The 22,170-nt window shown below is 44.8% G+C and overlaps 1 protein-coding gene across 8 annotated transcripts in view; it reads right to left on the bottom strand.

Annotated features, from left to right (window-relative positions):
- The window catches only part of LOC111855497 (teneurin-1-like), a 365,325-nt gene that overhangs the window by 32,557 nt on the left and 310,598 nt on the right, over positions 1 to 22,170 (bottom strand). For all 8 annotated transcript variants that reach the window (XM_072717559.1, XM_072717557.1, XM_072717558.1 and 5 more), the window contains 5 exons: positions 20,407 to 20,680; positions 15,952 to 16,095; positions 15,212 to 15,461; positions 14,340 to 14,360; positions 12,251 to 12,483 (listed from right to left, as the gene is read on the bottom strand). In XM_072717559.1, the coding sequence (XP_072573660.1) occupies positions 12,251 to 12,483; positions 14,340 to 14,360; positions 15,212 to 15,461; positions 15,952 to 16,095; positions 20,407 to 20,680 (922 nt within the window). The remainder of the gene's footprint in view (positions 1 to 12,250; positions 12,484 to 14,339; positions 14,361 to 15,211; positions 15,462 to 15,951; positions 16,096 to 20,406; positions 20,681 to 22,170) is intronic.

Here is a 22,170-nt window from a genome sequence, read left to right as displayed (position 1 = left end):
TTTATAATTTTTTTTGGGGGGTGTGGGGGTATGATGCCAAGTTAAATATTTATAAATATCTCCCCTGGTTCCTATACCCCTGAGGGGACACTCTGGATGGGTTAAATAAAGCTATAGATAAACAAACAACAAAATCTCTTAACTGACTCGTTGTTCACTAGTCCCTTGACAGGTATGTTTTCTAATTTTAAGGCAAATCTCCAGCCGCAAGCATGAGAACCACACACAGGAAGAAAAGACAAAATGACTGCAGAATCCTTAGGTCTGACATGAGACGCCTACGTTCATATTCAAAGGTTTCGCTCTTTCACACCTGACTAGCATTTCAGGGCCGGCTCCTCGTAATTTCTAAACCAACCTCAGATTTGGTGAATCATTTGGTTGCAAGTCGTTTAAAGTGAAAAGAAGTCAAGTACATAGCATGGCCAGTTCTCTCAGCCTGTTAATATGGACTGTCACTCTGGATCATCCATATACTACTACGGACGTTAAAGAAAGTGGCTTCGTCTTTCCTCCAGCATGTGAAATGGAGTGTTTCATGGCCTCTCGGCCGCATCCAAAACCCTCCACAGACACATTCTTCTACCTATGAGCCCGGCCTTCATATTTCTCTCGAGTATGCGTGCGCTTGTGTTTTCACGGATGATCACTCCCTTCCATGGACCATGGAACGCATCTGAACAAGAGGGGCATAAAGTCATATCCACTTGTCTGTTTGCTTTTGAAAAACTCAGACATAACCTTCTGCCTCTTCATTTTTTTTTCTCCCATAAATTGTCAAAGTCTGCTAACCTCACGACACATTTTTTCTTTTTTGCCTCGCAGAGCATTAGCTAACATTCAGCTAATGCAGTCAATGGCGTAACAATAAATACAGTCTAAAAATGCAGCTGATTGGTAGATATTAAATTCACATTCAGTGAATAATCATTATCATTGGCCTCACCTAAAAAAAAAAAATCTCATTTTCTTTAGAAAACAAAAATATATAATTCAGTCTTTTATTAACGCTTTACCAGTTTCCAATAAATTATTTTTATTGGGACATGATCCAGGTCTATAAGATTCTAACGGGTCTGGATGCTGTTCAGCCAAATGGGTATTTCAATATTAGTTTAAATACTAGAACTTGTGGCCATAAGTGGAAATTAGCGGGAGAACATTTTAAAACAAATTTGAGGAAGCACTTCTTTACACAGCGTGTAGTGAGAGTATGGAATAGTCTTCCTGCTAGTGTAGTGGAAGCTAAAACCCCGGGTTCCTTTAAATCAGAGCTAGATAAGATTTTAACAACTCTGAGCTATTAGTTAAGTTCTCCCCAAACGAGCTTGATGGGCCGAATGGCCCCCTCTTGTTTGTAAATTTCTTATGTTCTTATTTGTAAGTAATTTTTTCATGATCATCTCCATGCTCCAAAAGTGACTCAGGTGCAGCTCTGTGTGGCCTACGGTCCGGGTTCCCGGTGGAGCTGCTCATTAAAGTGACCTGACACGCCTTCCATTTCGCTCGTCCCCGAGCACAGCCATAAACAGGGACGCCTGCCGAACCTGCAGCGACCTGCGGGCCCAGCTGTCCGTGCTGCGATCAGTCACGCTCCTACCCGAGCGCTAACCCTGCATCTGCTGGCGCCCTACTTCCATCATCAATCGGGCAGCTTGAGAACTCTCAGAATGTGATCCATAAACCTTTGGTGGCAGACTAGGAACAAGGACCTGGATGCAATACTCAGGCAGCTCTTTCTAAGCTGTGTAAGGATGGCCTGCCTTGGGACCACGTCAGCTAGCCTGTGGGTCTTTGAACTCCAGGAAAGTGTCTTATTATCCCCAAACCCACTCACCCTGTTCTCTGTCACCATCTGGCATTAAGTACTGTGGCACAACGTTGGCTTTTTGTTCTACCAGGTACATGCTGAACGTGGAACCCTGCCCAGGCAGCACCGGGGACAAAGCAGGGGAACACCCTGGTCAGGATCCCGGCCCACCGGAGGACAGACAGACAGACACCATGGGCAAGGTAGAGATTCCTGCTTGTGCAGTCACATACTTCTGGACTACAAGAGGAAACCAAAGTACCCGGAGGCAACATAGTGAGAACATGAAGTCTTCACAAGCAGAGGGGGGCAGAATTCTTACCTCCAAGCACTGTGGTGCAACATTCAATGCATGCATTTAACATTCAAAGTATTTCACATTGAACCAAACTTACAGTATGTGGATCATTGACATTGGGCACAAAAGGCAGACGTCTGCATTGAACAGGACGCCAATCCATTCACCAGCCCATCCATCTACGTGCTAAATTAAAATGCTCCTTCCAGGCATCAAATTTTCCAACGAAATCCTGGTGAGTTGACAGCTCTGCCTCCTACAGGGCTCTCCTCCGTATTATTTTCCCAAAAACAGTCAACAAAGATCGGTTTCTCGGATTCCAGCACTCTCGACCGACAGTGGTCATTTGGTAACCGTATTTGACAGTTGGGGCACTTTCAAGTTTCGCCGTGTCAGCCTGCATTGACAATAAGGAATGGCGTTAACTCAAGGGGATGGGATCTTGTATGCCGGATAACACGATAGCTATTAAGCGGCAGATGGATGATAGCTACTGCTGCGATACGGCTTCTTTCCTCTGTCACGGTAAAAGGGCTGTTCAGAAAAGGAAGTTGCGGTGGTTGCTGGGGGGAGGGGAACTCAGTGACGGGGCTTGTACAACACTGTAAGACCCGTTTTCTATAAGTCCATGTGGCCTTGCGTTGGTTCTGTGCCACCATCTGGAGAGATCCGATCAGAGGATCATTTCTGTACCAGCCGTATGGGGCTTCGTGGGATATGTGCTGGCCCGCGATCAAAAAAAATGGGCAGAATCTCATTAACTTTAATGTAATTTATACATGTATGTGGAGCTTAATAATGCAGAAGAAGAGTTGTGATAAATGCATGAACTTTTTAAAAAAATAAATACTTGGCCACCCTTAAAACAACAAAGTTTTTGCTCAGACAACACACAGAAAATATACTGTAATATTTCTAACAATTTCAAAATAAAACGACATCAAATAACCTTTCATTATGTACTGCACTCAACAGCAAAAGTCGATACTACTGGTCCACTCATAATAAGCATTTAAAACATTTTTACTTGAAATTTCTTACTTTGACATTTATTTTCTGGGTTTATTAATAACACAATTAAAAAAACACATTAAAATGCAAAAAAAAAAAGTTTATAGAAACTGCTATCCTTAACTTAATGCTTATTCTGATCACTCATTCACTTGCAGTCACACGACTGGAGACTGGTAATGAGTTTTCCAAGTACAGAGTACCGCTTTCCATAAGCCATCTTATTTCATGTGTAAATCCTTCAAAATATAATTTTGTTCATACGCAGATGAAAGCACTGATAGGTGAATGTCTCTCAGAATGAAAAGAATAACACCCAACTTTATTTTTCAAGGCGCAGTTTTAAAATGTACGACAAATCCCCAATCATTTTTCCAAAGTTTTTTGATGAGCAGGTGTGATTGCATCTGATAATTTATCTGCCTCATTTCACTGCTTCCTCTCTGAACATTTGTAGTGAGGCGAATAGCCGTCTCTGAATCGCCCGTACAGAATGTTGCCTGTGACGGAATAACTTTTTCAGATCCAGGCTCATCTCGACCCTCCACTCGATAAGTGTTTATGGAAAATGACTGGAGGGATAATACAAGGTAATAACGCATATTGAGATTTACTATTTTAACAGCTGGAAAATATCATTGCATTGCTATAGTACCGATCAAAAGGTCAGTGTGCGGAAGGCCTCGTCCTCAGTAACCGACTGGCTCCGAGGTCAATTGGTATGCCAACACCGACACAGCAGGAAACTCATTCATCAAACATTTAAAATGGAAACAATTAACGGTCAGTATATCAATCTTGCGCTTTTATGAAAGTCTTGAAAGAGGGTGGGGGAAACATCTGTATCTTAAAACGGCTGAAACAGCTTAATGAACTTGTGAACAGTAAGCCACAATTACGTTTGATTAATTCTGACAAATATGATATTTGTTCATTTGCTTCAATAGATTTGTTTTTCGGTAACGGCTGGCCATCTGCTTCTCTGTTTTGCTAACTTGCAGCATCGCCCTTATTAATTACTTATTTTCGCTTTTGTTTTTCTGACTCATTTCGAACCAACTGCGGAGAGCTAGCAGGTTTCCGAGTCCGGAGCCGGGAACTGAGAGATTCAGGGATCGGCGAGTTTAGATAGCAGTTAAGCAAAAAAGATGCAAGGTACCTCATCCGTAACAAACTATAAAAAAGAAATGTATAATGGTTTTGCAAAATGAAAGGTATTTATTTCTGAATTTTAGTGTTTAATGGGCTAAGATTTCTGTCATGTAAGGTGCCCCTAGAACAGATTGAAGTCTCTATGTCTGTGACCAGAAGGTTGCTGGTTTGAATCTAATCCTTGGCAGAATGGCCACGACTCCATTTGAACACTTCAGCAAGGTTCTTAACCCCCCATCATGCTCCAAGGGTGATGGATAAATGACTGACCCTGTGCTTAAACCCCAAGGCTTTGTCCTCGCCTGGAGATATGAGTGTAAGTCGCGAAGGAGTGCAAGATAGAATATGCACAGAATAAGAATTCCAATGTACTTGTGAAAAATGGCAAATAAAGGGTTAAACCCTAAAAGGGGGGTCAGCTTATAGGGGCCAAACTATAATGCTGCTATTTATGATCCCTGAAACCTCTACACAAGTTCAAAAGCCTTCAAAGGGGGGGGGGGGGGGGGGGGCAGGGACCACATTTCCAAGGTGAGAAGGTGACCCCATAATCAGTACCGCACTTATCACGTCCTGGTGCCTGTCAGGCTCCTGAGGCCTTTCTGGGAGAGAGCCAAAGGGCGGACCGCCTGAGAGACGCATCCCCCTTTTGCCCCTCCAGCCCCCAGCCGCAGTATGGCATCAGTGCGGTTTCCCACCTGGGGTCTCATGCAGGCCTGCTGGGGCCGCTGGCATCTCCACGCGTTCCCTCAGGAAGCTTCTGTTTACCATACATTTGATCCTCTGTGCAACAGACAGCTGAGGGCTCTGAATTTTTACAGTTCATTTATTAGTGGAAAAAAAAAATCCAAACAAAGAAACACAATAGGCATATACAAAACCAGGACGTCTTCATTGGGAAAATCGAGCAATCAGGAAATCGTACATTCCATGTAACGTATGCCTAGTTTACTTCGCTACTACGTGACTGTTTTTATTATGGTGGAGTTGACCATCTTTCATTTCACGGCAAATATTACTCTGACTGCATACCTTGCAAATAAAAATCCTTGGATCCTTTATTAGAGAGTGAATTTACCGATGAAATCCCTGACACAAATACAAAAAAAAATCACGAACTCTTCTTATTGGCCCATTTGGCAAAGAAAATAGAGCAAAACAAAAACAAGAGCAAATCAAAAAGCATCTGTTTACATTATTTCCCACTTGCCTGTCAATCAGGGACCCAGACAGACTGATAAAGGGAGACGAGTGACTAGTGAGACAGTGACTGAATAGCTCCCTCCAGCATCCTTAATTGATTCACTGCTTGATTTAGCGAAGCATGAGCCAATCTCATCCTTCATAATCTGGCCCCCGCATGTTGCTTTTTAATGAGAGCTGAAGGGGAAAAAAAAGAACGTATTTCTCTCGAAACCTGGGTCAGAAGTCGTGGCTCGCCAGAACTCAGCCCAGTGCGTCAATGAGGTGTTTTTCCTTTCCCTCTTCATTGTTGTGACACCTCTTTTTTTGTGTGTGTGCCCCCGAGTCGAAAATGTCACTTTTGGTCAGCCAATTAAACGGACTAAGAGGTGGGAAGCGGAGGCGAACAAACAAGGATCAAACGCGGAGGATGGAAAACGAGCGAGCGAGGCCATCAACAAGGACGCAGAACCGCAGACGTCTGGTCTGCCGAGGAGAAAAACTAATAATCTAACAAAAAATAAATATATATTTCCCGTAACCCGAACCTTTGCTTGTGGTCTCTTTGTTGCCACACTTTAATCAAATGTTCTAGCTCAGGATCAGGCAGAAATGTTATTTTGTGTTTCTGAAACAGTTGAGCAAGCCAAGAGAACTACATGACGCTTAACTCGGCAGGTATTGGGATCCTTATTTGGGGGATTTCTGGTTATTTTCAGAGGAAGAGGAACTGGACTGACGTTATTCAGCAATGAGATGGCAAAAAGGAAAATGGTAGCATGAAGTTAGCACATCCAACGTCTGGATTATTGGGGGCCTAGTGTTATCGAAACTGAACACACCACTTGCTGCAGGAAATGAGACACAGGTGGAACTAATCAGTCCGCCCCCATCCACCTCACACTTACGTAACCACCATAGCGAGAGTATGGCAAGCTACCTGCACTTTAGCAAGCTATCACTTTTAGCTAGCCTAGAGCAGGTGACGCACAAGTCGCCAACATCCCATTTCACAGCAAAGATGTCCCCTCCCACACGCCGTGTCTCGCAGGTTTGCCACGCAGGTTCAGTGGACACAGTCCCTTAATCCTCCAATGATGCTATAACAATTAGCCGAAAAATAAAACGTACAACTCTACTTTCACGCATTAGCCAGTCCATGCCATCAATCATTGCTAAGTCAACGCATAGCTAGATGACAAGCCAAACTGCTGCTTACTGAATTTCTCTTGCATGTATTTCCACGCGCTAAAGCAGCATATTGCGCCCTGCTTGCCTGTTTTGGAGACACATCAATAACCGACCTGACTAAGTTACGAAAATCAAGGCAAAATGACATTTCCTGTCCAGGAAACTAACGAAAACTCTCAAGTCAGCCGAGGATGATACACAAGCTTCCGGGAAGACGAGCTTTTTCATCACATCTTTAAAGCCAATTTTTGGGGGGGTTAAAAGTTAAATACATAAAATCAACCGAATCAATGGTTAACAATGTAGAAATGAACCCCTTTGAGATTTAGGGGCCTGATCGCCCTGGAGGCAGCGAATTTGAGTAGGGATGAAGTGCAGCAATTTCCATCCACAGCCTAATTACGAAATCAGCATCCATTGAACGGGCGCTGAGGCTTTTCGGACGTGACGGGGGCTTCGTCTGAAACTCACGAAGGCAACATTTACATGCAATCAACGGGCCCCAGCGGCTCGCAGGTGCTTCGCTACATTTTCATAAACTGACCAGCTGCTCGGAGCCGGAGGATTGATAGTGTGACTGTGAGTAAAACAGAGCTTTACCGTAATTATTTGTTATGAACCTAATGAGTCACTAAGTGATCTTACGTCCCTCGGATGAATGCGCAGAGGCTGTACAAATGATGTGTTTGCATACCGCAAAAAGAGGTTACAACACGGGCCCGTTTCCTTGGCTGGCGTCCCTCTTCGCATAAACGCACAAACCAGTAAACGGGGGATCAGAAATGGGGGAGAAATTCGGCTTGAGCAGAGGTGATAGTTAACTGTTGTCAGTAGTGTTGATAAGATCTTAAGATATCTGGGGCTTAGCCTCAGTTCCCAAACTGATAGCACAGTTCTTAAAACATCTGAGCTAAAAAAAATAATAATAATTCGGAGCTCACTCAGATTCATTTGGGGCTTCAGTGACGAAACTGACTGTTGCTGGGGCTGCACAGAACTGGAACCTATTATTGGCACTATGAGTACTATAGAGGGAGACGGACAAGCAGATCCACAAAGATGTGACCGTATGACCGCGGCTACGAGGAGCAGACGAGGGAAATGATCCACAAACAACTGGTCCTTCAGATCCCCAACGTGTTGTTGTGGTACAAGCTATTGACCGCCGAATGTACCCACTGTGGGGACACCTGCATCTTTTGTGCCATCACATGTCACATGTCACATGTCTTAGCACCCTTCTGTCACACAGCCTATAAACCTCCACCCTCCGTGACTGTTCGCATGAAGCTCATTCTCTTTCATGGTTGTGGCTTAAGGCATCTGCTGTCATGCTGTAATGGAATGAGTCAGTGATAGGGGGCCCAGATGAAAGGGGATCTGCGGAGGCTGAGTGTCATCAGCCGATAAAGGCATTAGATAGCCACCTCTGGGGCTGCCCGACGTCGCCGACGTGGGCGCGGCAGACTCAGGGGGCGCTTCCGTGGAGAGTGGCCTTGCTGGCTGCTAACGCAGCCACTCCCAGTTCTATTCGTGCCAGATACCGGGAGGGGGATGACATACTATCAAACGCTAATAACCCCCCGGCACTCCTGCAGTCGCCAAACGACACACGGAGAAGCCCGGGCTCATTTATCTGCTCGCATCGTCCTCAGGCAGCTCCTCGACATTCAGGTCGGAGGAGTTTCACACACTGGAATTTCCCTCTTAAAAATGTTTTGAACTTTAAAGACTAATGATTCAAGGGCTGTAAATAAATGATTTTAGTTTATACTCAATTCCACTAAAAATGTAGTTATGTGTAACAGACTGCTTTTATTTTCCTTTGCCATAATTAATTAGAATTCTGTTAATTGACCATAGGGGGGAAATGCGATAGGAAATAAAAGCAGCAGTCCAAGTGTGTTGTGCTGGAACCCCGTTTTATTTGTTAGGATTTTTTTTGCTTCTTCTTCTCATTATTATTATTATTATTATTTGTATTCTGCACAAAAATGATACGGAGAGCAGAGACCATAAAGTGTAGAAACACCAAATTTAGTGGAGTGGTGTAGAATCCCCCTCACTACTCAGGCAAGCAAAATCATACCCATCGGCCTGACGGTGGCGTTACAGCCCAGTGTTTTACATTTTGGCCTATATCTCCAGATCCATGAGTCAGACAAACAAAATATTTTTTTCCAGACATTCCCTGGCTCATGTTAAAAAATACTGCAAATGGGACTATGAAGCTCTGCCCACGTAGATTTTTTTTTTTGATAATTTGCATAATCTACTTTTTCAAACTCGTCCTAGACAGTTCATGTGAATTTCAAAAAATTTTAACTGTGGCATCTTAAGACCACGCAGACAAAAAGCTGTCTGTAGGATTCTAATCAGGCAAATCGTTCCAATGCTACAGGCATGGCCTTTTTGCACTTAATGACCAATTTCTTATCAACTGAACATCCGGTTCTCACCAAACTTGCTATGTGTAATTAGTACGATGCCACTCCCCAAATTTAATAAAAATCACCCAATAGGGGGCGCTAAAATTCAAAATAGCTTATAACTCAGAAACCATTGGACAATGAAAGAAGAAATATTGTATATATATATTTATGGGCAGATGTCCCAACTAATCTTCTAATAAATGTTCATATACTCATTAAACATGGCTGACAACAGGCAATAAGATTTCAGCAGGATATAACTATCCATGAATATGACCTAGGATCACGAAATTTGGTGCCATGTTGCAACTGTCCCTGCACTTTTCTGGGCTGCAAAAAGACACCAGTCAGCCTAATGGTGATGCTATAGTGCTCTGTTGTACATTTTGGCCAATATTTTCAGAACTGTGGGTCATAGAAAGTAAATTCTCTTTTCTGCACATTCCTTGGCTGCGGGCAGTTATATTTGCTAATAAGATCGTCAAACAATGTCCCTTAGATCTTTAGTTAATTTGCAAAACATGCAAAATCTACTTTTTTGAACTTAAACTGTTAATCCGATTCACACAAATTTTGAACTGCAACATCTTGAGACCATTTAGACAAAAAGTTGTCTGCAGGATTTTGATCACAGTAATTGTTCCGATGCTACAGACCAATTAGTTTCTTGGACGTGGCCTGTCTGCACTTAATGAGCTATTTCTCATCAACGGAACATCCAAGTCTCACCAAACTTGCTAAGTTTAGTTGGTGTGACACTGCGGGCTTTATTAAATCACTCTCCAAATTTCATAAAACTCAACCAATGCATGTGCTTATAACCCAAAATAACTTGGAAACCATTGGACATAAAGACATGAAATTTTATATGTGTGTTTGTGGCCAGATGTCCCAACAAATGATATAATAAAAGTTCATCTGCTCATCAAACATTGTTAACAACAGCCAATCAAATTTCAGCAGGCTATAATTACTCTTGTATATGACTGAGAATCATGAAATTTGGAGTAATGGTGCAATATTCCTTCCGCTACTCGGACCAGAAACAAGACACAGGTTAGGCTTATTGTGGTGCTGCAGTGCCCAAACTCCCTAGTCCCTTATACAGTAAAGTAGAAATTATAAAGCCATACAAACACTAAGTCCTTCCGTACTGAAAACACATCCATTTACAGACATTCAAATGGAATGTGGCCAAAGTGTCTATTTATGCCGTAGTACTTGGACCCCATTAATCTCTGCCTGCAGTTATATTTACATGTTTGCTATCCTATGAGAATTGAGAATTTTCTGCGGTATTTCATCACATTCAACGGATGAAAATTAATTCTGCGTTGGATAGCGTACAATATTATGTAAACAGTATTTCGTATCGCTTCAAATATCCGTGTTTTCACACTCTGAAGACAGGGGGTGCACCCCAGTCTCGTGGTGATGGATCTGACATCGGGTGGTTAGCGTACCAAAACAGGGAAGCACGAGATTTGTTTTCACGCCGAGGATCATTATCTGCGACATGGATGTGTTCAAAGCAGCTGGCGACTAATAGATAAGCTCTCAATTTCTCACCGGAAAAAAAAAAAAGAAAACGTTTTCTCATTATGAGGTTTACTAATTTATAAAGTGCGGTAGAGCCAGTAAGCGCAAGGGTAGGATTCAGACAGCAGGTCTTAAAGATTGATTACCCTCCCACTGGTGGGCGGATGAACGTGATGAATTTTTTAGGGCCTCCGATGACTGAAGGCATCGCGGGCGCTCTAAAAGTTTTACCTAGAATCACTAATCTAGGTCCACGAGCGAGGGACTTGCCCGCGGTTAGCGCTTGGCCAGTTAAACACCATTCATCATGTGACCTTGGATGGTCCTGCTATACCGAGTACATTGTTGCAGGGCTTTTGTGGTGTGGCGCATTGAAAGAATGGTACATACTGTACAAAGCCTGGTGCATCAGCATCACTCTGAAAAGCGCCGCTGGCTCACACCCTGTGGAAGCACAGTTATGCTAATGTCATCAGGGACTAGAACTTTCTGATGCTGCTATAATGCCTGTCATTTCATTCAGGATGTATGTATGTATGTATGTATGTATGTATGTATGCATGTATGTATGTATGTATGTATGCATGTATGTATGTATGTATGCATGTATGTATGTATGTATGTATGTATGTATGCATGTATGTATGTATGTATCTATCTATCTGTCTGGCTGTCTGTCTATCTATCGTGGTCTTCATATTTCAGTGCACCAGCTATATATGATTCGTCAATATATACAGTAAAATGTCTCTATCTATCTATCTATCTATCTATCTATCTATCTATCTATCTATCTATCTATCTATCTATCTATCTATCTATCCATCCGTCCGTCCGTCCGTCCGTCCGTCCGTCCGTCCGTCCATCCGCCTGTCTGTCTACATATTGAAATATTTTAATAAATTACTTCCATCCAGGGTCCACCCCTATGTCACCCCTATGTCACCCCTATGTCACCTGGGACAGGTTCCAGGACTCTGTCTAAGGTAAGTGGTTGGAGGATGGATGTATATGCACGAATGTTTGCTTTTCTGTTATATTATCCTGTTTTTAAGAAGCCTAAATTTCCCTGGCAACCTTTTACTGGAATCAGAAAATGACTTTTCCGCCTACAGACACAGCAAGATCAAATAAAGCATCACCATGATAAAAGCCTGATCATGATGATGACAGAAAAGCTGCCCATTTAGGGTGCGTTAACTTAGCTGGTAAGACACAAAGTGCAAATTACAATTATAAGTAGAAAAAAGTCCAGAGAGTAGACAACCTACAACAACAAATGCCAAACCAGCAGCTTTGAGCCGGTCGACTTTACTCTGCCATATAGCAGAAACCTCAGAACACAATGTAAGCCATGCAGTCTCTCATAAATGTTAGTTGTGACCGGGGGTGCAGTTAATGCGTTTCTCATGGAGGAAGCACAGCAGGAACAGTTCTGACCTCTAGACATGCTAGTAAAAAAAAGAGAGCAGAACTTAAAAATTTAAATTTAAAATTAAAACTCATTCGTCAAATGCAGAAGAAGTTATCCCAGGATGAACTCAGTCAAGGCCAAACACAGGAAGTGTGTAACCCAGATACAGGAAGTGACATAAAGAGGTGGGGCACCTGGAGCCACTGCACAGGAGGGCTTACCTCTGGGATTGTTGAGTGAGGCCTCCGAGGCCTTACCCCCGTCCCCACAGTGGCTCTGGTCGAAGGGCAGACACTGTTCCCCTGTTCCCGCTACCACCTCCAGGTTCTTGGCCAAGTCCTTGGGTTCTATGAGAGTCTTCAGCCGGTAAACCCTCCTGCTGCTGGTGTCCGACAGGTACAAGGCCTCGTTCATCGGGTCCATGGCCAGATAGTACTTATGAGCCGGGCTGGTGCTGTGTGACACAGAACCATCCGGCATTGACAAAAACCACTCTAAAAACGAACGTGCATACAATTATAATATACATTCATTTGCAGTATTTCATTGTTGAGATACACGGCGATGCTAGCTTATCGCTTGACGGACATTGCAGAGGACATATGCTTTATTGCCAAACGCTTAATATCCGATCCGGGCTTTATTAAATATCGCAACACTGTGGTTGCTTGCCTTGCCTCCGAGAAGTAAAATAAATGGAATATGGCAACGAGGCATTCAGAGATACGGGGAACACGGCCCCCTGTATGGAATTCATCACCGCCACAGGTGCCTTGTCTCCGAATTAAGTCCATTAGGAGATATTCCCCAGCCCGCGCATACGGCTGCGCATTAACGAACATTAAGTGGGTTGGGAGAAGAAATAAACTCATTTCTCTTTCTTACACATATCTATTTACTTCAGGTTCCTGCTAATTGTGAGGGACCTGGTCGTAATCGCGGAAAAGAAATTAATTTCAGCGTTAGCATCATAATTCATTATTACTCCTCCCCAGTGTCACATGCATTTTATGCAATTACCAAGCCTATTAATATCTATCTGCCTGGCCTTGTACAGGGGATGTTGAGGGAAAGGACACACTCCATACGTGCACGCATAGGTAGGACTAATTAGAGGTAGCGCATGACACACTATGACATACCCCGTAGACTTATTATAATAACGGCCCAGCCACGTTTACCTCATTTAATGGCCCTATCATGGCTAAAAAAAAAAAAAATGACAGCCGACACAAACAGCGACTAAAATAAACGTTCAGGTTATGCGACTGTTGTGAAAAATGTCGATTTGGCCCAAAGGCCGCCGGCTAAAATCCCACAAGGGTTCTTCACATAAACCGCTTCAGTACGTATTTAGCCCCTCCCACCCCCAACAGGTGAACATATAAGCAGTAAAATCTTCTTAGTTCATAAATAGAACCAATGGCTCATAAATCGCTCGCTTTTTTTTGCTAGGATTTTGACCATCACATTGATTTGATTTGAGCAGTAATATCATTTAAAGGATGCACTGATAAAATAATAGCACAAAATGTGGCTTTTAAACGCTACGGATATGAGGGGCAGACGCGGACCCACGGGTCCAGCCTTGTCCTTCGCCCCCTGCTGTATGTCTTTGTGTTCCGCATGTTTTATCCTCCTGATACATCCACCTGGCAGCCGAAACAACCTTTTCTCGAGCCGTTTAACTACGTGTAATAAAGCAGACAGTAAAAGGTGGAAAAACAATATGGCAGGATTCTTAGGTCACACCACGTGGCAGCGTCAGGCTGAAAATCAGTGGACTGAAAAAAAAAAAAAACAATGATATAAAAGCATTAGAAAAGAAAATAAATTCAAGCGGGCGGTTCGGATCTTTTCGTTTATGCACTCTGCATTGACACCTTCTGCGGTCTGGCACCTTGTTTTCCTGTGGAGCAGATTTCATCTGTCAGGATCCAAGGTCAGCCAGACCCACTGTGTTATCATGCCCTCCCGCCGTGGGGGGGCCCCTGCCTTCCCTAAACACACATTAAAGTCCAGCTTTGTCTCAGATATGCAGCACACTCGCAAAGACCACCCTGCCGTCCTTTAGCGACACGACAGCGTTCCTAATCCCGACTCGTCCGAATTTTGGGTCGGTAGACCTCGATATCGACAGCCATCCATTCGCCCTTTTTAATCCCCCTGCCCCGAAAGAGCATGAGAAAATTGTTTTGCTGGGGAAAGGGCACAAAATAAATGTTTCTTTAACCAGGATGCTAACGACCCATGAGGGCAGGGTGCTGGACAGACAATCCCAGTAAGCACTGGAGGACCGCGGCCTCTTACCTGTGCCTGATGTCCCTGTTCCTGGTAGCATCACATCCAAGGAAAGAAAAACAGAGAAAATATTAAGATGAAAAGATCATTTATTCACAGGAAAAAAAACACAAATTCCTTCACATGAAATAAGATCTTTCTGCCGGTGACCCGCTGGGATTCATTACCTTGACCGCTTACTTGCGAGCGAAGCTGCACGATTTTTTACTTATGTTGTGTCTTTTGTTTTTACTTTTAAGTGGCATTCAAAGTCTTCCCTGAGCTTATGTGCAGGTTGTTCCCTGCACCCACCCCAAACTCAATCGTACCTCCGCAGAAAGCAGATGGAATCCATGACAAAAACGTGCTTGTGGACGAAAGGTGCAATAGAGAGCTTTCGTTAAGCCAAAGGAACCTGCTCTTGAGATACTTGGCTCAAAGACCTGTCATATGAGTCAATTAAGCAGCTACCTCTGTATGTTTTAATTGGTTGAAAACAGAAGTTTGCTGCTACAGTAGCTACTTAATAACCAAAGTCGGCAATAACGTCTCACGTACAGAGAGAAAAGCCCGTCGCATCAAAAAAAGCAAAATGCAAAAAATACATCATCTATTAAACGGTATTAGGCAAAAAAAACCAAAAAATATAAATCATGTTTTTTTTTTTCTTTCTGACATTGTGTTAAAGCTTTATGAGTAAAGTAAAATTGATCCATTCTCAATAGCGACGTTGCTTTAAATCGCATTTAATTTCATATCTGCGAAGTTAAAGGACGGGGGTAATTTTAGGGACGGCACAACAAATCGATTTTGTGTCGGGAAAGAAGATGAAAAAATCGTTAAGCTCCCTCCCGACTCCCGAAGCACATGTGACTTAGGGAGGATCCGGCAAGTGACGGTACCTGAGCTCGAGAATGTTGACAGAGAAGCCGTTGGGGAGGATGCGGCGAACGAAGTTAAAATCGCCGACGTACACACTCCCGTCAGAACCGCAGGCCACAGCTACGGGAGCGAAGAGCTTTTGTTCCAAGGCGGGGCCATTGCAGCTGGGGCAAGGAATGGTGCGATAGTTCCCATTACCCATCACCGTGGTGATGACCGGGGGCTGCTGGGATATGAAAATGTTCTCGCCATTCCCTTTGTGCAGGATCCCTGCCGGTACAAGAATTGCGGTCATAAATGCTGAAAAAAAACTGGAAAATGAGAGATGTATCATTAGCATATGCAGAACACAGAGACGATAACAGCGGGGCCGCAATTCAGCCGTTTTTAAATTACGGCGCACTCTTCTGTAAATTATCTTATTGTTTGCTGGTGCTGTATTTAAAAGGAAGGAGCTTCGTGCTAAAAAAAAAAAATAACAAAGAGCCGCAGAAGGAATATTATAGCAAAAGAATTTAACAGAAAAGCTCATGTCGGACGAAAATCAAGCCTTGTTCCTCAAGGTCAACGCAGTCTTGGTTATGGCTGCAAGGAAATGGCTAAAGACACTAGAAACATCAGAAAGTGCCAGAGGTGACTCTTTGACTGAATTATACAGTCCAGGCTTCTTTGGTCGTGAAAGAATTTTGTGCCAAACTGAAAGCGTCTCTCTGCTCACATAACGATAAAACAAATGGACTGGGGCTGAGAGCAAGCATACCGCTTTGCAAGTTCAGGATGTGGTGCTTGTCCAGGGACCATCCCCCCAGGTTCGAGCCCGTCATCTCGAACCCTTGCAGGAGGGCCGTTCTCTTCTCCCACAAGATGAAGCCTGGGCAGCTCTCGTACTCATACCCCACGGAAACTGGAACAAAAAGACGAGGCCATCGCCGGGGGGGGGTTCTGTTTAATTGCATGTTTGGGTAATGCAGGGGAGACGTATAAGCTGCGGGCGGGGCACCAATTTAAATATCGCATAAAAATCTGAGATTACAACTCGGTTCCAGCTCTCTTCAATGACATGGGAGACCTCAGCAACACGGAATATTTTTAACGAGAGGAGCTTCTCGTCCTGCGGTAAGACAATAAAAAGCATTTTGTCTACCACAGGTGCCCTAATACCCCAACTGCATGCTGAGACTCGGAGAACCTGCTCAGCCCCAGAGAAAAACAAAAACAAGCTGCTAGTCACGACCACCGAAGTAAGCAGCCCGAACGCATGAAGCGCTGAACTTGGGGGCGTTTCCTGCCTGTCCAGGGTGACCCCGGCGCGGCTGCGGCACGGGGCGGCGGCGGGTCTGTGTACTGTCAGGTTTGAGTTCCCGGGAGCCCGCTCCCTGATCACAGCCCGCGCTGGTGGCTCTCTCCCATGGTTACAGGATTACAAATGCCTGCAGGACACACTGGGTTTCAGGTTGCAGCAGAAGTGTCCCGCTGCTGTCATCTTGATGGATCTGGCTCTCGGCCTTGGCCTTCGAAATGAGATACGGTTTTGGAATTCGTACACGTGTGGAGGGGGTGTGTGCCAATGCCGGGACATGGATGCGTTTCATTTCAGGGGTTAAAAACATGGGCGTCGGTGCTTGTGGAAGCTCTCGGCCCTGCGTGTGACTCACAATCTAAGCAGATATTCATGCCCAAATGAGAATGATTAATATGATTATTTCCAGAAGCCAAAATGGACCAGAGACCGCATACATGACTCATATAATATATTTATAGCGTTTTTGGTCATTGGCCGAAAATAGCAAAAATAATCGCAATAACTTAAAAAGCACCATATATAAAACATCATCATGTTCTACTAACAATGGCATTTCATTTGATAGATGGCAGGATGCAGAGCCATTTAGAGATGCCTCAAAATAAATCGCTAATGCATTTTAAAATGCATTTTATGCTATTCTGTTGGGCTAACACAGCCAGAAGGTGGAGATTAATGGAGATTAATGCATGACCAAAGCTACCTGACAAACACTCAGGCTGTCGCTCAAACACTGCACCATGTAACATTGGGTAGCCGTTCTGCCGCTGTACTACTTCTGGTCACTCAGCTACATTCTGTCGCTTACCATCTTCCAAAAACAAAGCACAGAATCACAGAATTTCTTTCACAAATATCGCAGAAAAGGCAATTTAATATTTGTTTTGTACATTGCACAAAGGATCCGTTCAAAGTTCAGGTCCAGTCAGGGCCAGCTCTAGCTAAAGGCGGAAGAGTCAGTAGCCTAAGGCCCCAGAATTACCTGCGTAGCGGAGGAAGTGAAATGACCATCGATTTTCTCACTGGGGGGTCCCAAGTAAAGCTTTGCCTAGGCCCCCTGCGAAGGTAAAGCCCGCCCTGGCCCTGCTAAACCATCATGGTCGAACCCGAACGGCATACCGGCAATTCACCTGGCCGACATGTACACCGGGCAAATCACTTGCTGCTGATGGGAACAGTTCAGATTCCACCGACTGCTGGCAAAATTACTCGCTCGGGGAAATTGTCGAGTCACTTTCGATTCTTCAGACTGTCTGGATTTTTCATTTGCAAAAACATGCAAGCGATGCGTTCTGCTCGTATACTTTTACGCTGTGAAGGATGCATCAGTTAATGTGAGTGTGACTTGAAATAAAATGCATGTAAACTGTTTAGCTTAATGTTGAGTTGATACTGCTTATTCCTCAGCACATGTAAACTGAATTATCCTTCAATACAAGCAGTTCTGCATATTTAATCCAACCCATTGCCTCTAAAGCACTGTTTCCCAATCAGCATTTCCCAATCTGACTAGAGCCGGTCCACGTTTTTGCTCTCTCCCAGCCCCAATTTGGACTGTCTGGCAGGGAGCTCAGAAGGAGCGATAACATGGACCGGCTCTGGGTCCCCAAGGAACAGACTGAGAAACGCTTCTCTAAAGTAACAAAAGATGTATATAACATCAGTTTGCATTCATAAATAATCCAACATGCCACATATAAGACTTTTGTGTATCTTATTTTATGTGCTGGGCGAGTAAATTACAAACCTGATCTGGAATGATAAATGCAGGTGAAAACCTTTTGGGGAAACCAAGGCTCAGTGCCAGTCAAATGCCAGGTTTGTAATGCCGTCTCAACAAGTAGTGCAGTGTACTAACAATGCAAGAGTTGTGTGTTCGAGTCCCTAAATGCAAACATGAAGAGTAAACCTTCTATCTATTGTACACTCACCTAAAGGATTATTAGGAACACCATACTAATATGGTGTTTGACCCCCTTTCGCCTTCAGAACTGCCTTAATTCTACGTGGCATTGATTCAACAAGGTGCTGAAAGCATTCTTTAGAAATGTTGGCCCATATTGATAGGATAGCATCTTCCAGTTGATGGAGATTTGTGGGATGCACATCCAGGGCACGAAACTCCCGTTCCACCTCATCCCGAAGATGCTCTATTGAGTTGAGATCTGGTGACTGTTGGGGCCATTGTAGTACAGTGAACTCATTGTCATGTTCAAGAAACCAATTTGAAATGATTCGAGCTTTGTGACATGGTGCATTATCCTGCTGGAAGTAGCCATCAGAGGATGGGTACATGGTGGTCATAAAGGGATGGACATGGTCAGAAACAGGCCGTGGCATTTAAACGATGCCCAATTGGCACTAAGGGGCCTAAAGTGTGCCAAGAAAACATCCCCCATACCATTACACCACCACCAGCAGCCTGCACAGTGGTAACAAGGCATGATGGATCCATGTTCTCATTCTGTTTACGCCAAATTCTGACTCTACCATTTGAATGTCTCAACAGAAATCGAGACTCATCAGACCAGGCAACATTTTTCCAGTCTTCAACTGTCCAATTTTGGTGAGCTCGTGCAAATTGTAGCCTCTTTTTCCTATTTGTAGTGGAGATGAGTGGTACCCGGTGGGGTCTTCTGCTGTTGTAGCCCATGCGCCTCAAGGTTGTGCGTGTTGTGGCTTCACAAATGCTTTGCTGCATACCTCGGATGTAACGAGTGGTTATTGCAGTCAAAGTTGCTCTTCTATCAGCTTGAATCAGTCGGCCCATTCTCCTCTGACCTCTAACATCAACAAGGCATTTTCGCCCACAGGACTGCCGCATACTGGATGTTTTTCCCTTTGCACACCATTCTTTGTAAACCCTAGAAATGGTTGTGCGTGAAAATCCCAGTAACTGAGCAGATTGTGAAATACTCAGACCGGCCCGTCTGGCACCAACAACCATGCCACGTTTAAAATTGCTTAAATCACCTTTCTTTCCCATTCTGACATTCAGTTTGGAGTTCAGGAGATTGTCTTGACCAGGACCACACCCCTAAATGCATTGAAGCAACTGCCATGTGATTGGTTGATTAGATAATTGCATTAATGAGAAATTGAACAGGTGTTCCTAATAATCCTTTAGGTGAGTGCATATTGCAATGGATAAAAATGTCCAGTAAATATAAACCCCAGGGAAATTGGTGTATCTGTTAGTAAGGTCACATGATCTGGGCTAGAGGCAGGTATGGATACATGGAGAGTTAACATAAAATCAACCCTTTTGTGTTTTCCTGCTAACAGACACAATCACAGCACCAGGTCTGATTTTCAGCTTGGGTGGAGGCCGTATCGTCACATACGAGAGCTCTTAAATTAATCAGAGGACTTTATAAAACAAGATGGGTGGGGGGGGGGGCAGTGAAACAAGATATACTTTGCTCTCCATTAATAAAACTCCTTCATTGGTACACAATGGACAGAAAGGCTACACTTAAAGAGCACTTAAAGCCCGTTCACGTCAACAGCTTTTCAGTCGCACGACGCCGAACACACTGGTGTCAATCAAGCGCCCTAGCAAAACGCTAATCAAAGAACTTTATAATTGCAAATAGGTTTTCCATAATTAATACGACGGGGGGACGCAGCTGAGAATAAAAAGCGTCAGATTTAACTGGCGGCTGATAAGTTATATCAAATCCTGTGGCGGAGCGGCGCCTCGGGAAAAGCGTGTCACACTGATATCGTCGGGAATAATTATCCCCGGCCGGTTCAGTGTTACACAGTCAGCCCATCCACCAGCGCGCTCGATTACTCAGTAAATAAATTAAATGAATTCCAGTTCGCAAACTGCTTTTGGAGGAAATTATGACTTCACCCTGCAAGGCATCACTAACCAGCAGGGGGCGACGGGGAGACGGACGGACATACCGACGGCTTCCGTGAGGCCGGACACCTTCTGGCCATAGATGTCGGTCTTGTTCCAGGGAAGCAGGTACACTAGCCAGGGGGCAGCGGTGAACCACTTCTGGAAGCGGCGTCCCTCGACGGCGGCGGACACGTGCACCTTGGTCAGGCCCAGCGGGAGGACCGAGTGGGTCAGGATGATCCTCAGCAGAGACTTGTAGCCTGGCGTGCGCGTGCTCAGGTAGCTCAACTTCATGAAGCTGCCAGGAATGGCGATGTTCTCCTGCACGGCCTGCAGGTGGCGGCAATGAGACAGTGGGTGAGAGGGGGGGGGGGGGGGCAACCGTCACCATTCACACCAGTGACCACAGGACGACAGGCGGCTCGCTGAGGCCCATTGGCTAAGCCTGTCAACACCGTGTTTCTCCCCACAGTGGATGACGTCAGCAAACAAACAAGCAGAGCTGCTGTCAGAATGCAGTGCTGAAGCGGCCGTGCTTCACTGCCACCTGCCTGGAATAAAACATACATTTCCTGTTCTTGCTAGGATATCCAGGGGTTTTTCGAATGACTAACATTGATTAAATCGATTATTCTTCATTCTATGAAAGGCAGTTTTGTTCAGTGCCCCCTGCCCTCTTCCCTGCTCCCGAACCGCGTTACCTCCCTGTCTGTTCATGCTGAATCTCATTCCGGATCCTTCCCCCCCTCAGGTGTGATGCGGGTCGGCGCCGTCCTCTGGTAAACGTGAGCTGTGTGTTGATGCGGGAGGAGCCTTCTTCCCCCGCCCGCTTATTAGTGGTACTGGGGACCTACCCACCGGCGCTGTCGAGTCAGCAAAGCTCCCCACTGACTGAGGACCCCCGCAGGCCAGGACAGTCACGTTTAAATGAGGAGAGACTTGGCCCCGGGACAGTGCGGAAATGCCCTCCCATCCACCTAATCCGCTCAGAGTACATCACAAGGGTCAAAAAAAAAACACGCAGGCTGGACTTTGCTCCGATTGCATGCGACTCGTATCCATTTAACTGTCAAGCACTTTTTATATTTGTAATATCTATTACTTTTTCATTTTTTTTTATATTCATTCATTTTTTTAAATATCCATCCAACCCAGGGCTGTGGGGGCCTGGAGCTCATCCCAGGTAGGACAGGCCACACTCTTGATGGGATGTCAGTCCATCGCACAGCACGCATTCACACACACACACACACACACACACACACACACACACACACACACGCACACACACACACAAGATCACGCGCTATTAGTAATATTGAGACACCTGGACTGTGGGTGGAAGGCTGTGCTGAACAAGGAAACTAAATAAACTCCACACATGCAGAACAAGTGTGGGATTTGACCCCACAACCCTGTAAGCGTGCCCTGACACGTGTGGCGCATTTTTTTTTTTTTTAATTGTGCCAAGAACATCTCTCAACCTGACGAAGATACACCTCATCTAGCGTGAGACTTAGCGCTGGCTGAAAAAACATCCGTCTTCTCTAATCGCCCCTGGATCCCGCTGGAGCGTCTCCCGCGAAAGCCTCCCCCGCCCTTGCCGCCGCCGCAACTCGCCCACGCGTCCCGGCCTTTCGCGCTAGTCGCACTGGCTGCGCGACGCGCGTTTGTCAAGCCCCGACGTCTGGGGCGCTGGAACAGGACGGGCGGATGACAGATGTGTGGAGGTGCACGCGGACAGATAATTAGTGCAAGAAGAAGCTCCAAGATACGACATAGAACCCAGCAAACAAGCAGGATGACTGGGGAAGCGAGAATGAAAA

This window comes from Paramormyrops kingsleyae, chromosome 10, assembly GCF_048594095.1.
Source record: "Paramormyrops kingsleyae isolate MSU_618 chromosome 10, PKINGS_0.4, whole genome shotgun sequence".
In the NCBI taxonomy this organism is placed as follows: domain Eukaryota; kingdom Metazoa; phylum Chordata; class Actinopteri; order Osteoglossiformes; family Mormyridae; genus Paramormyrops; species Paramormyrops kingsleyae.
The sequence above is the reverse complement of the archived record's forward strand: the minus strand, read 5'-3'. Positions and strand labels throughout refer to the sequence as shown.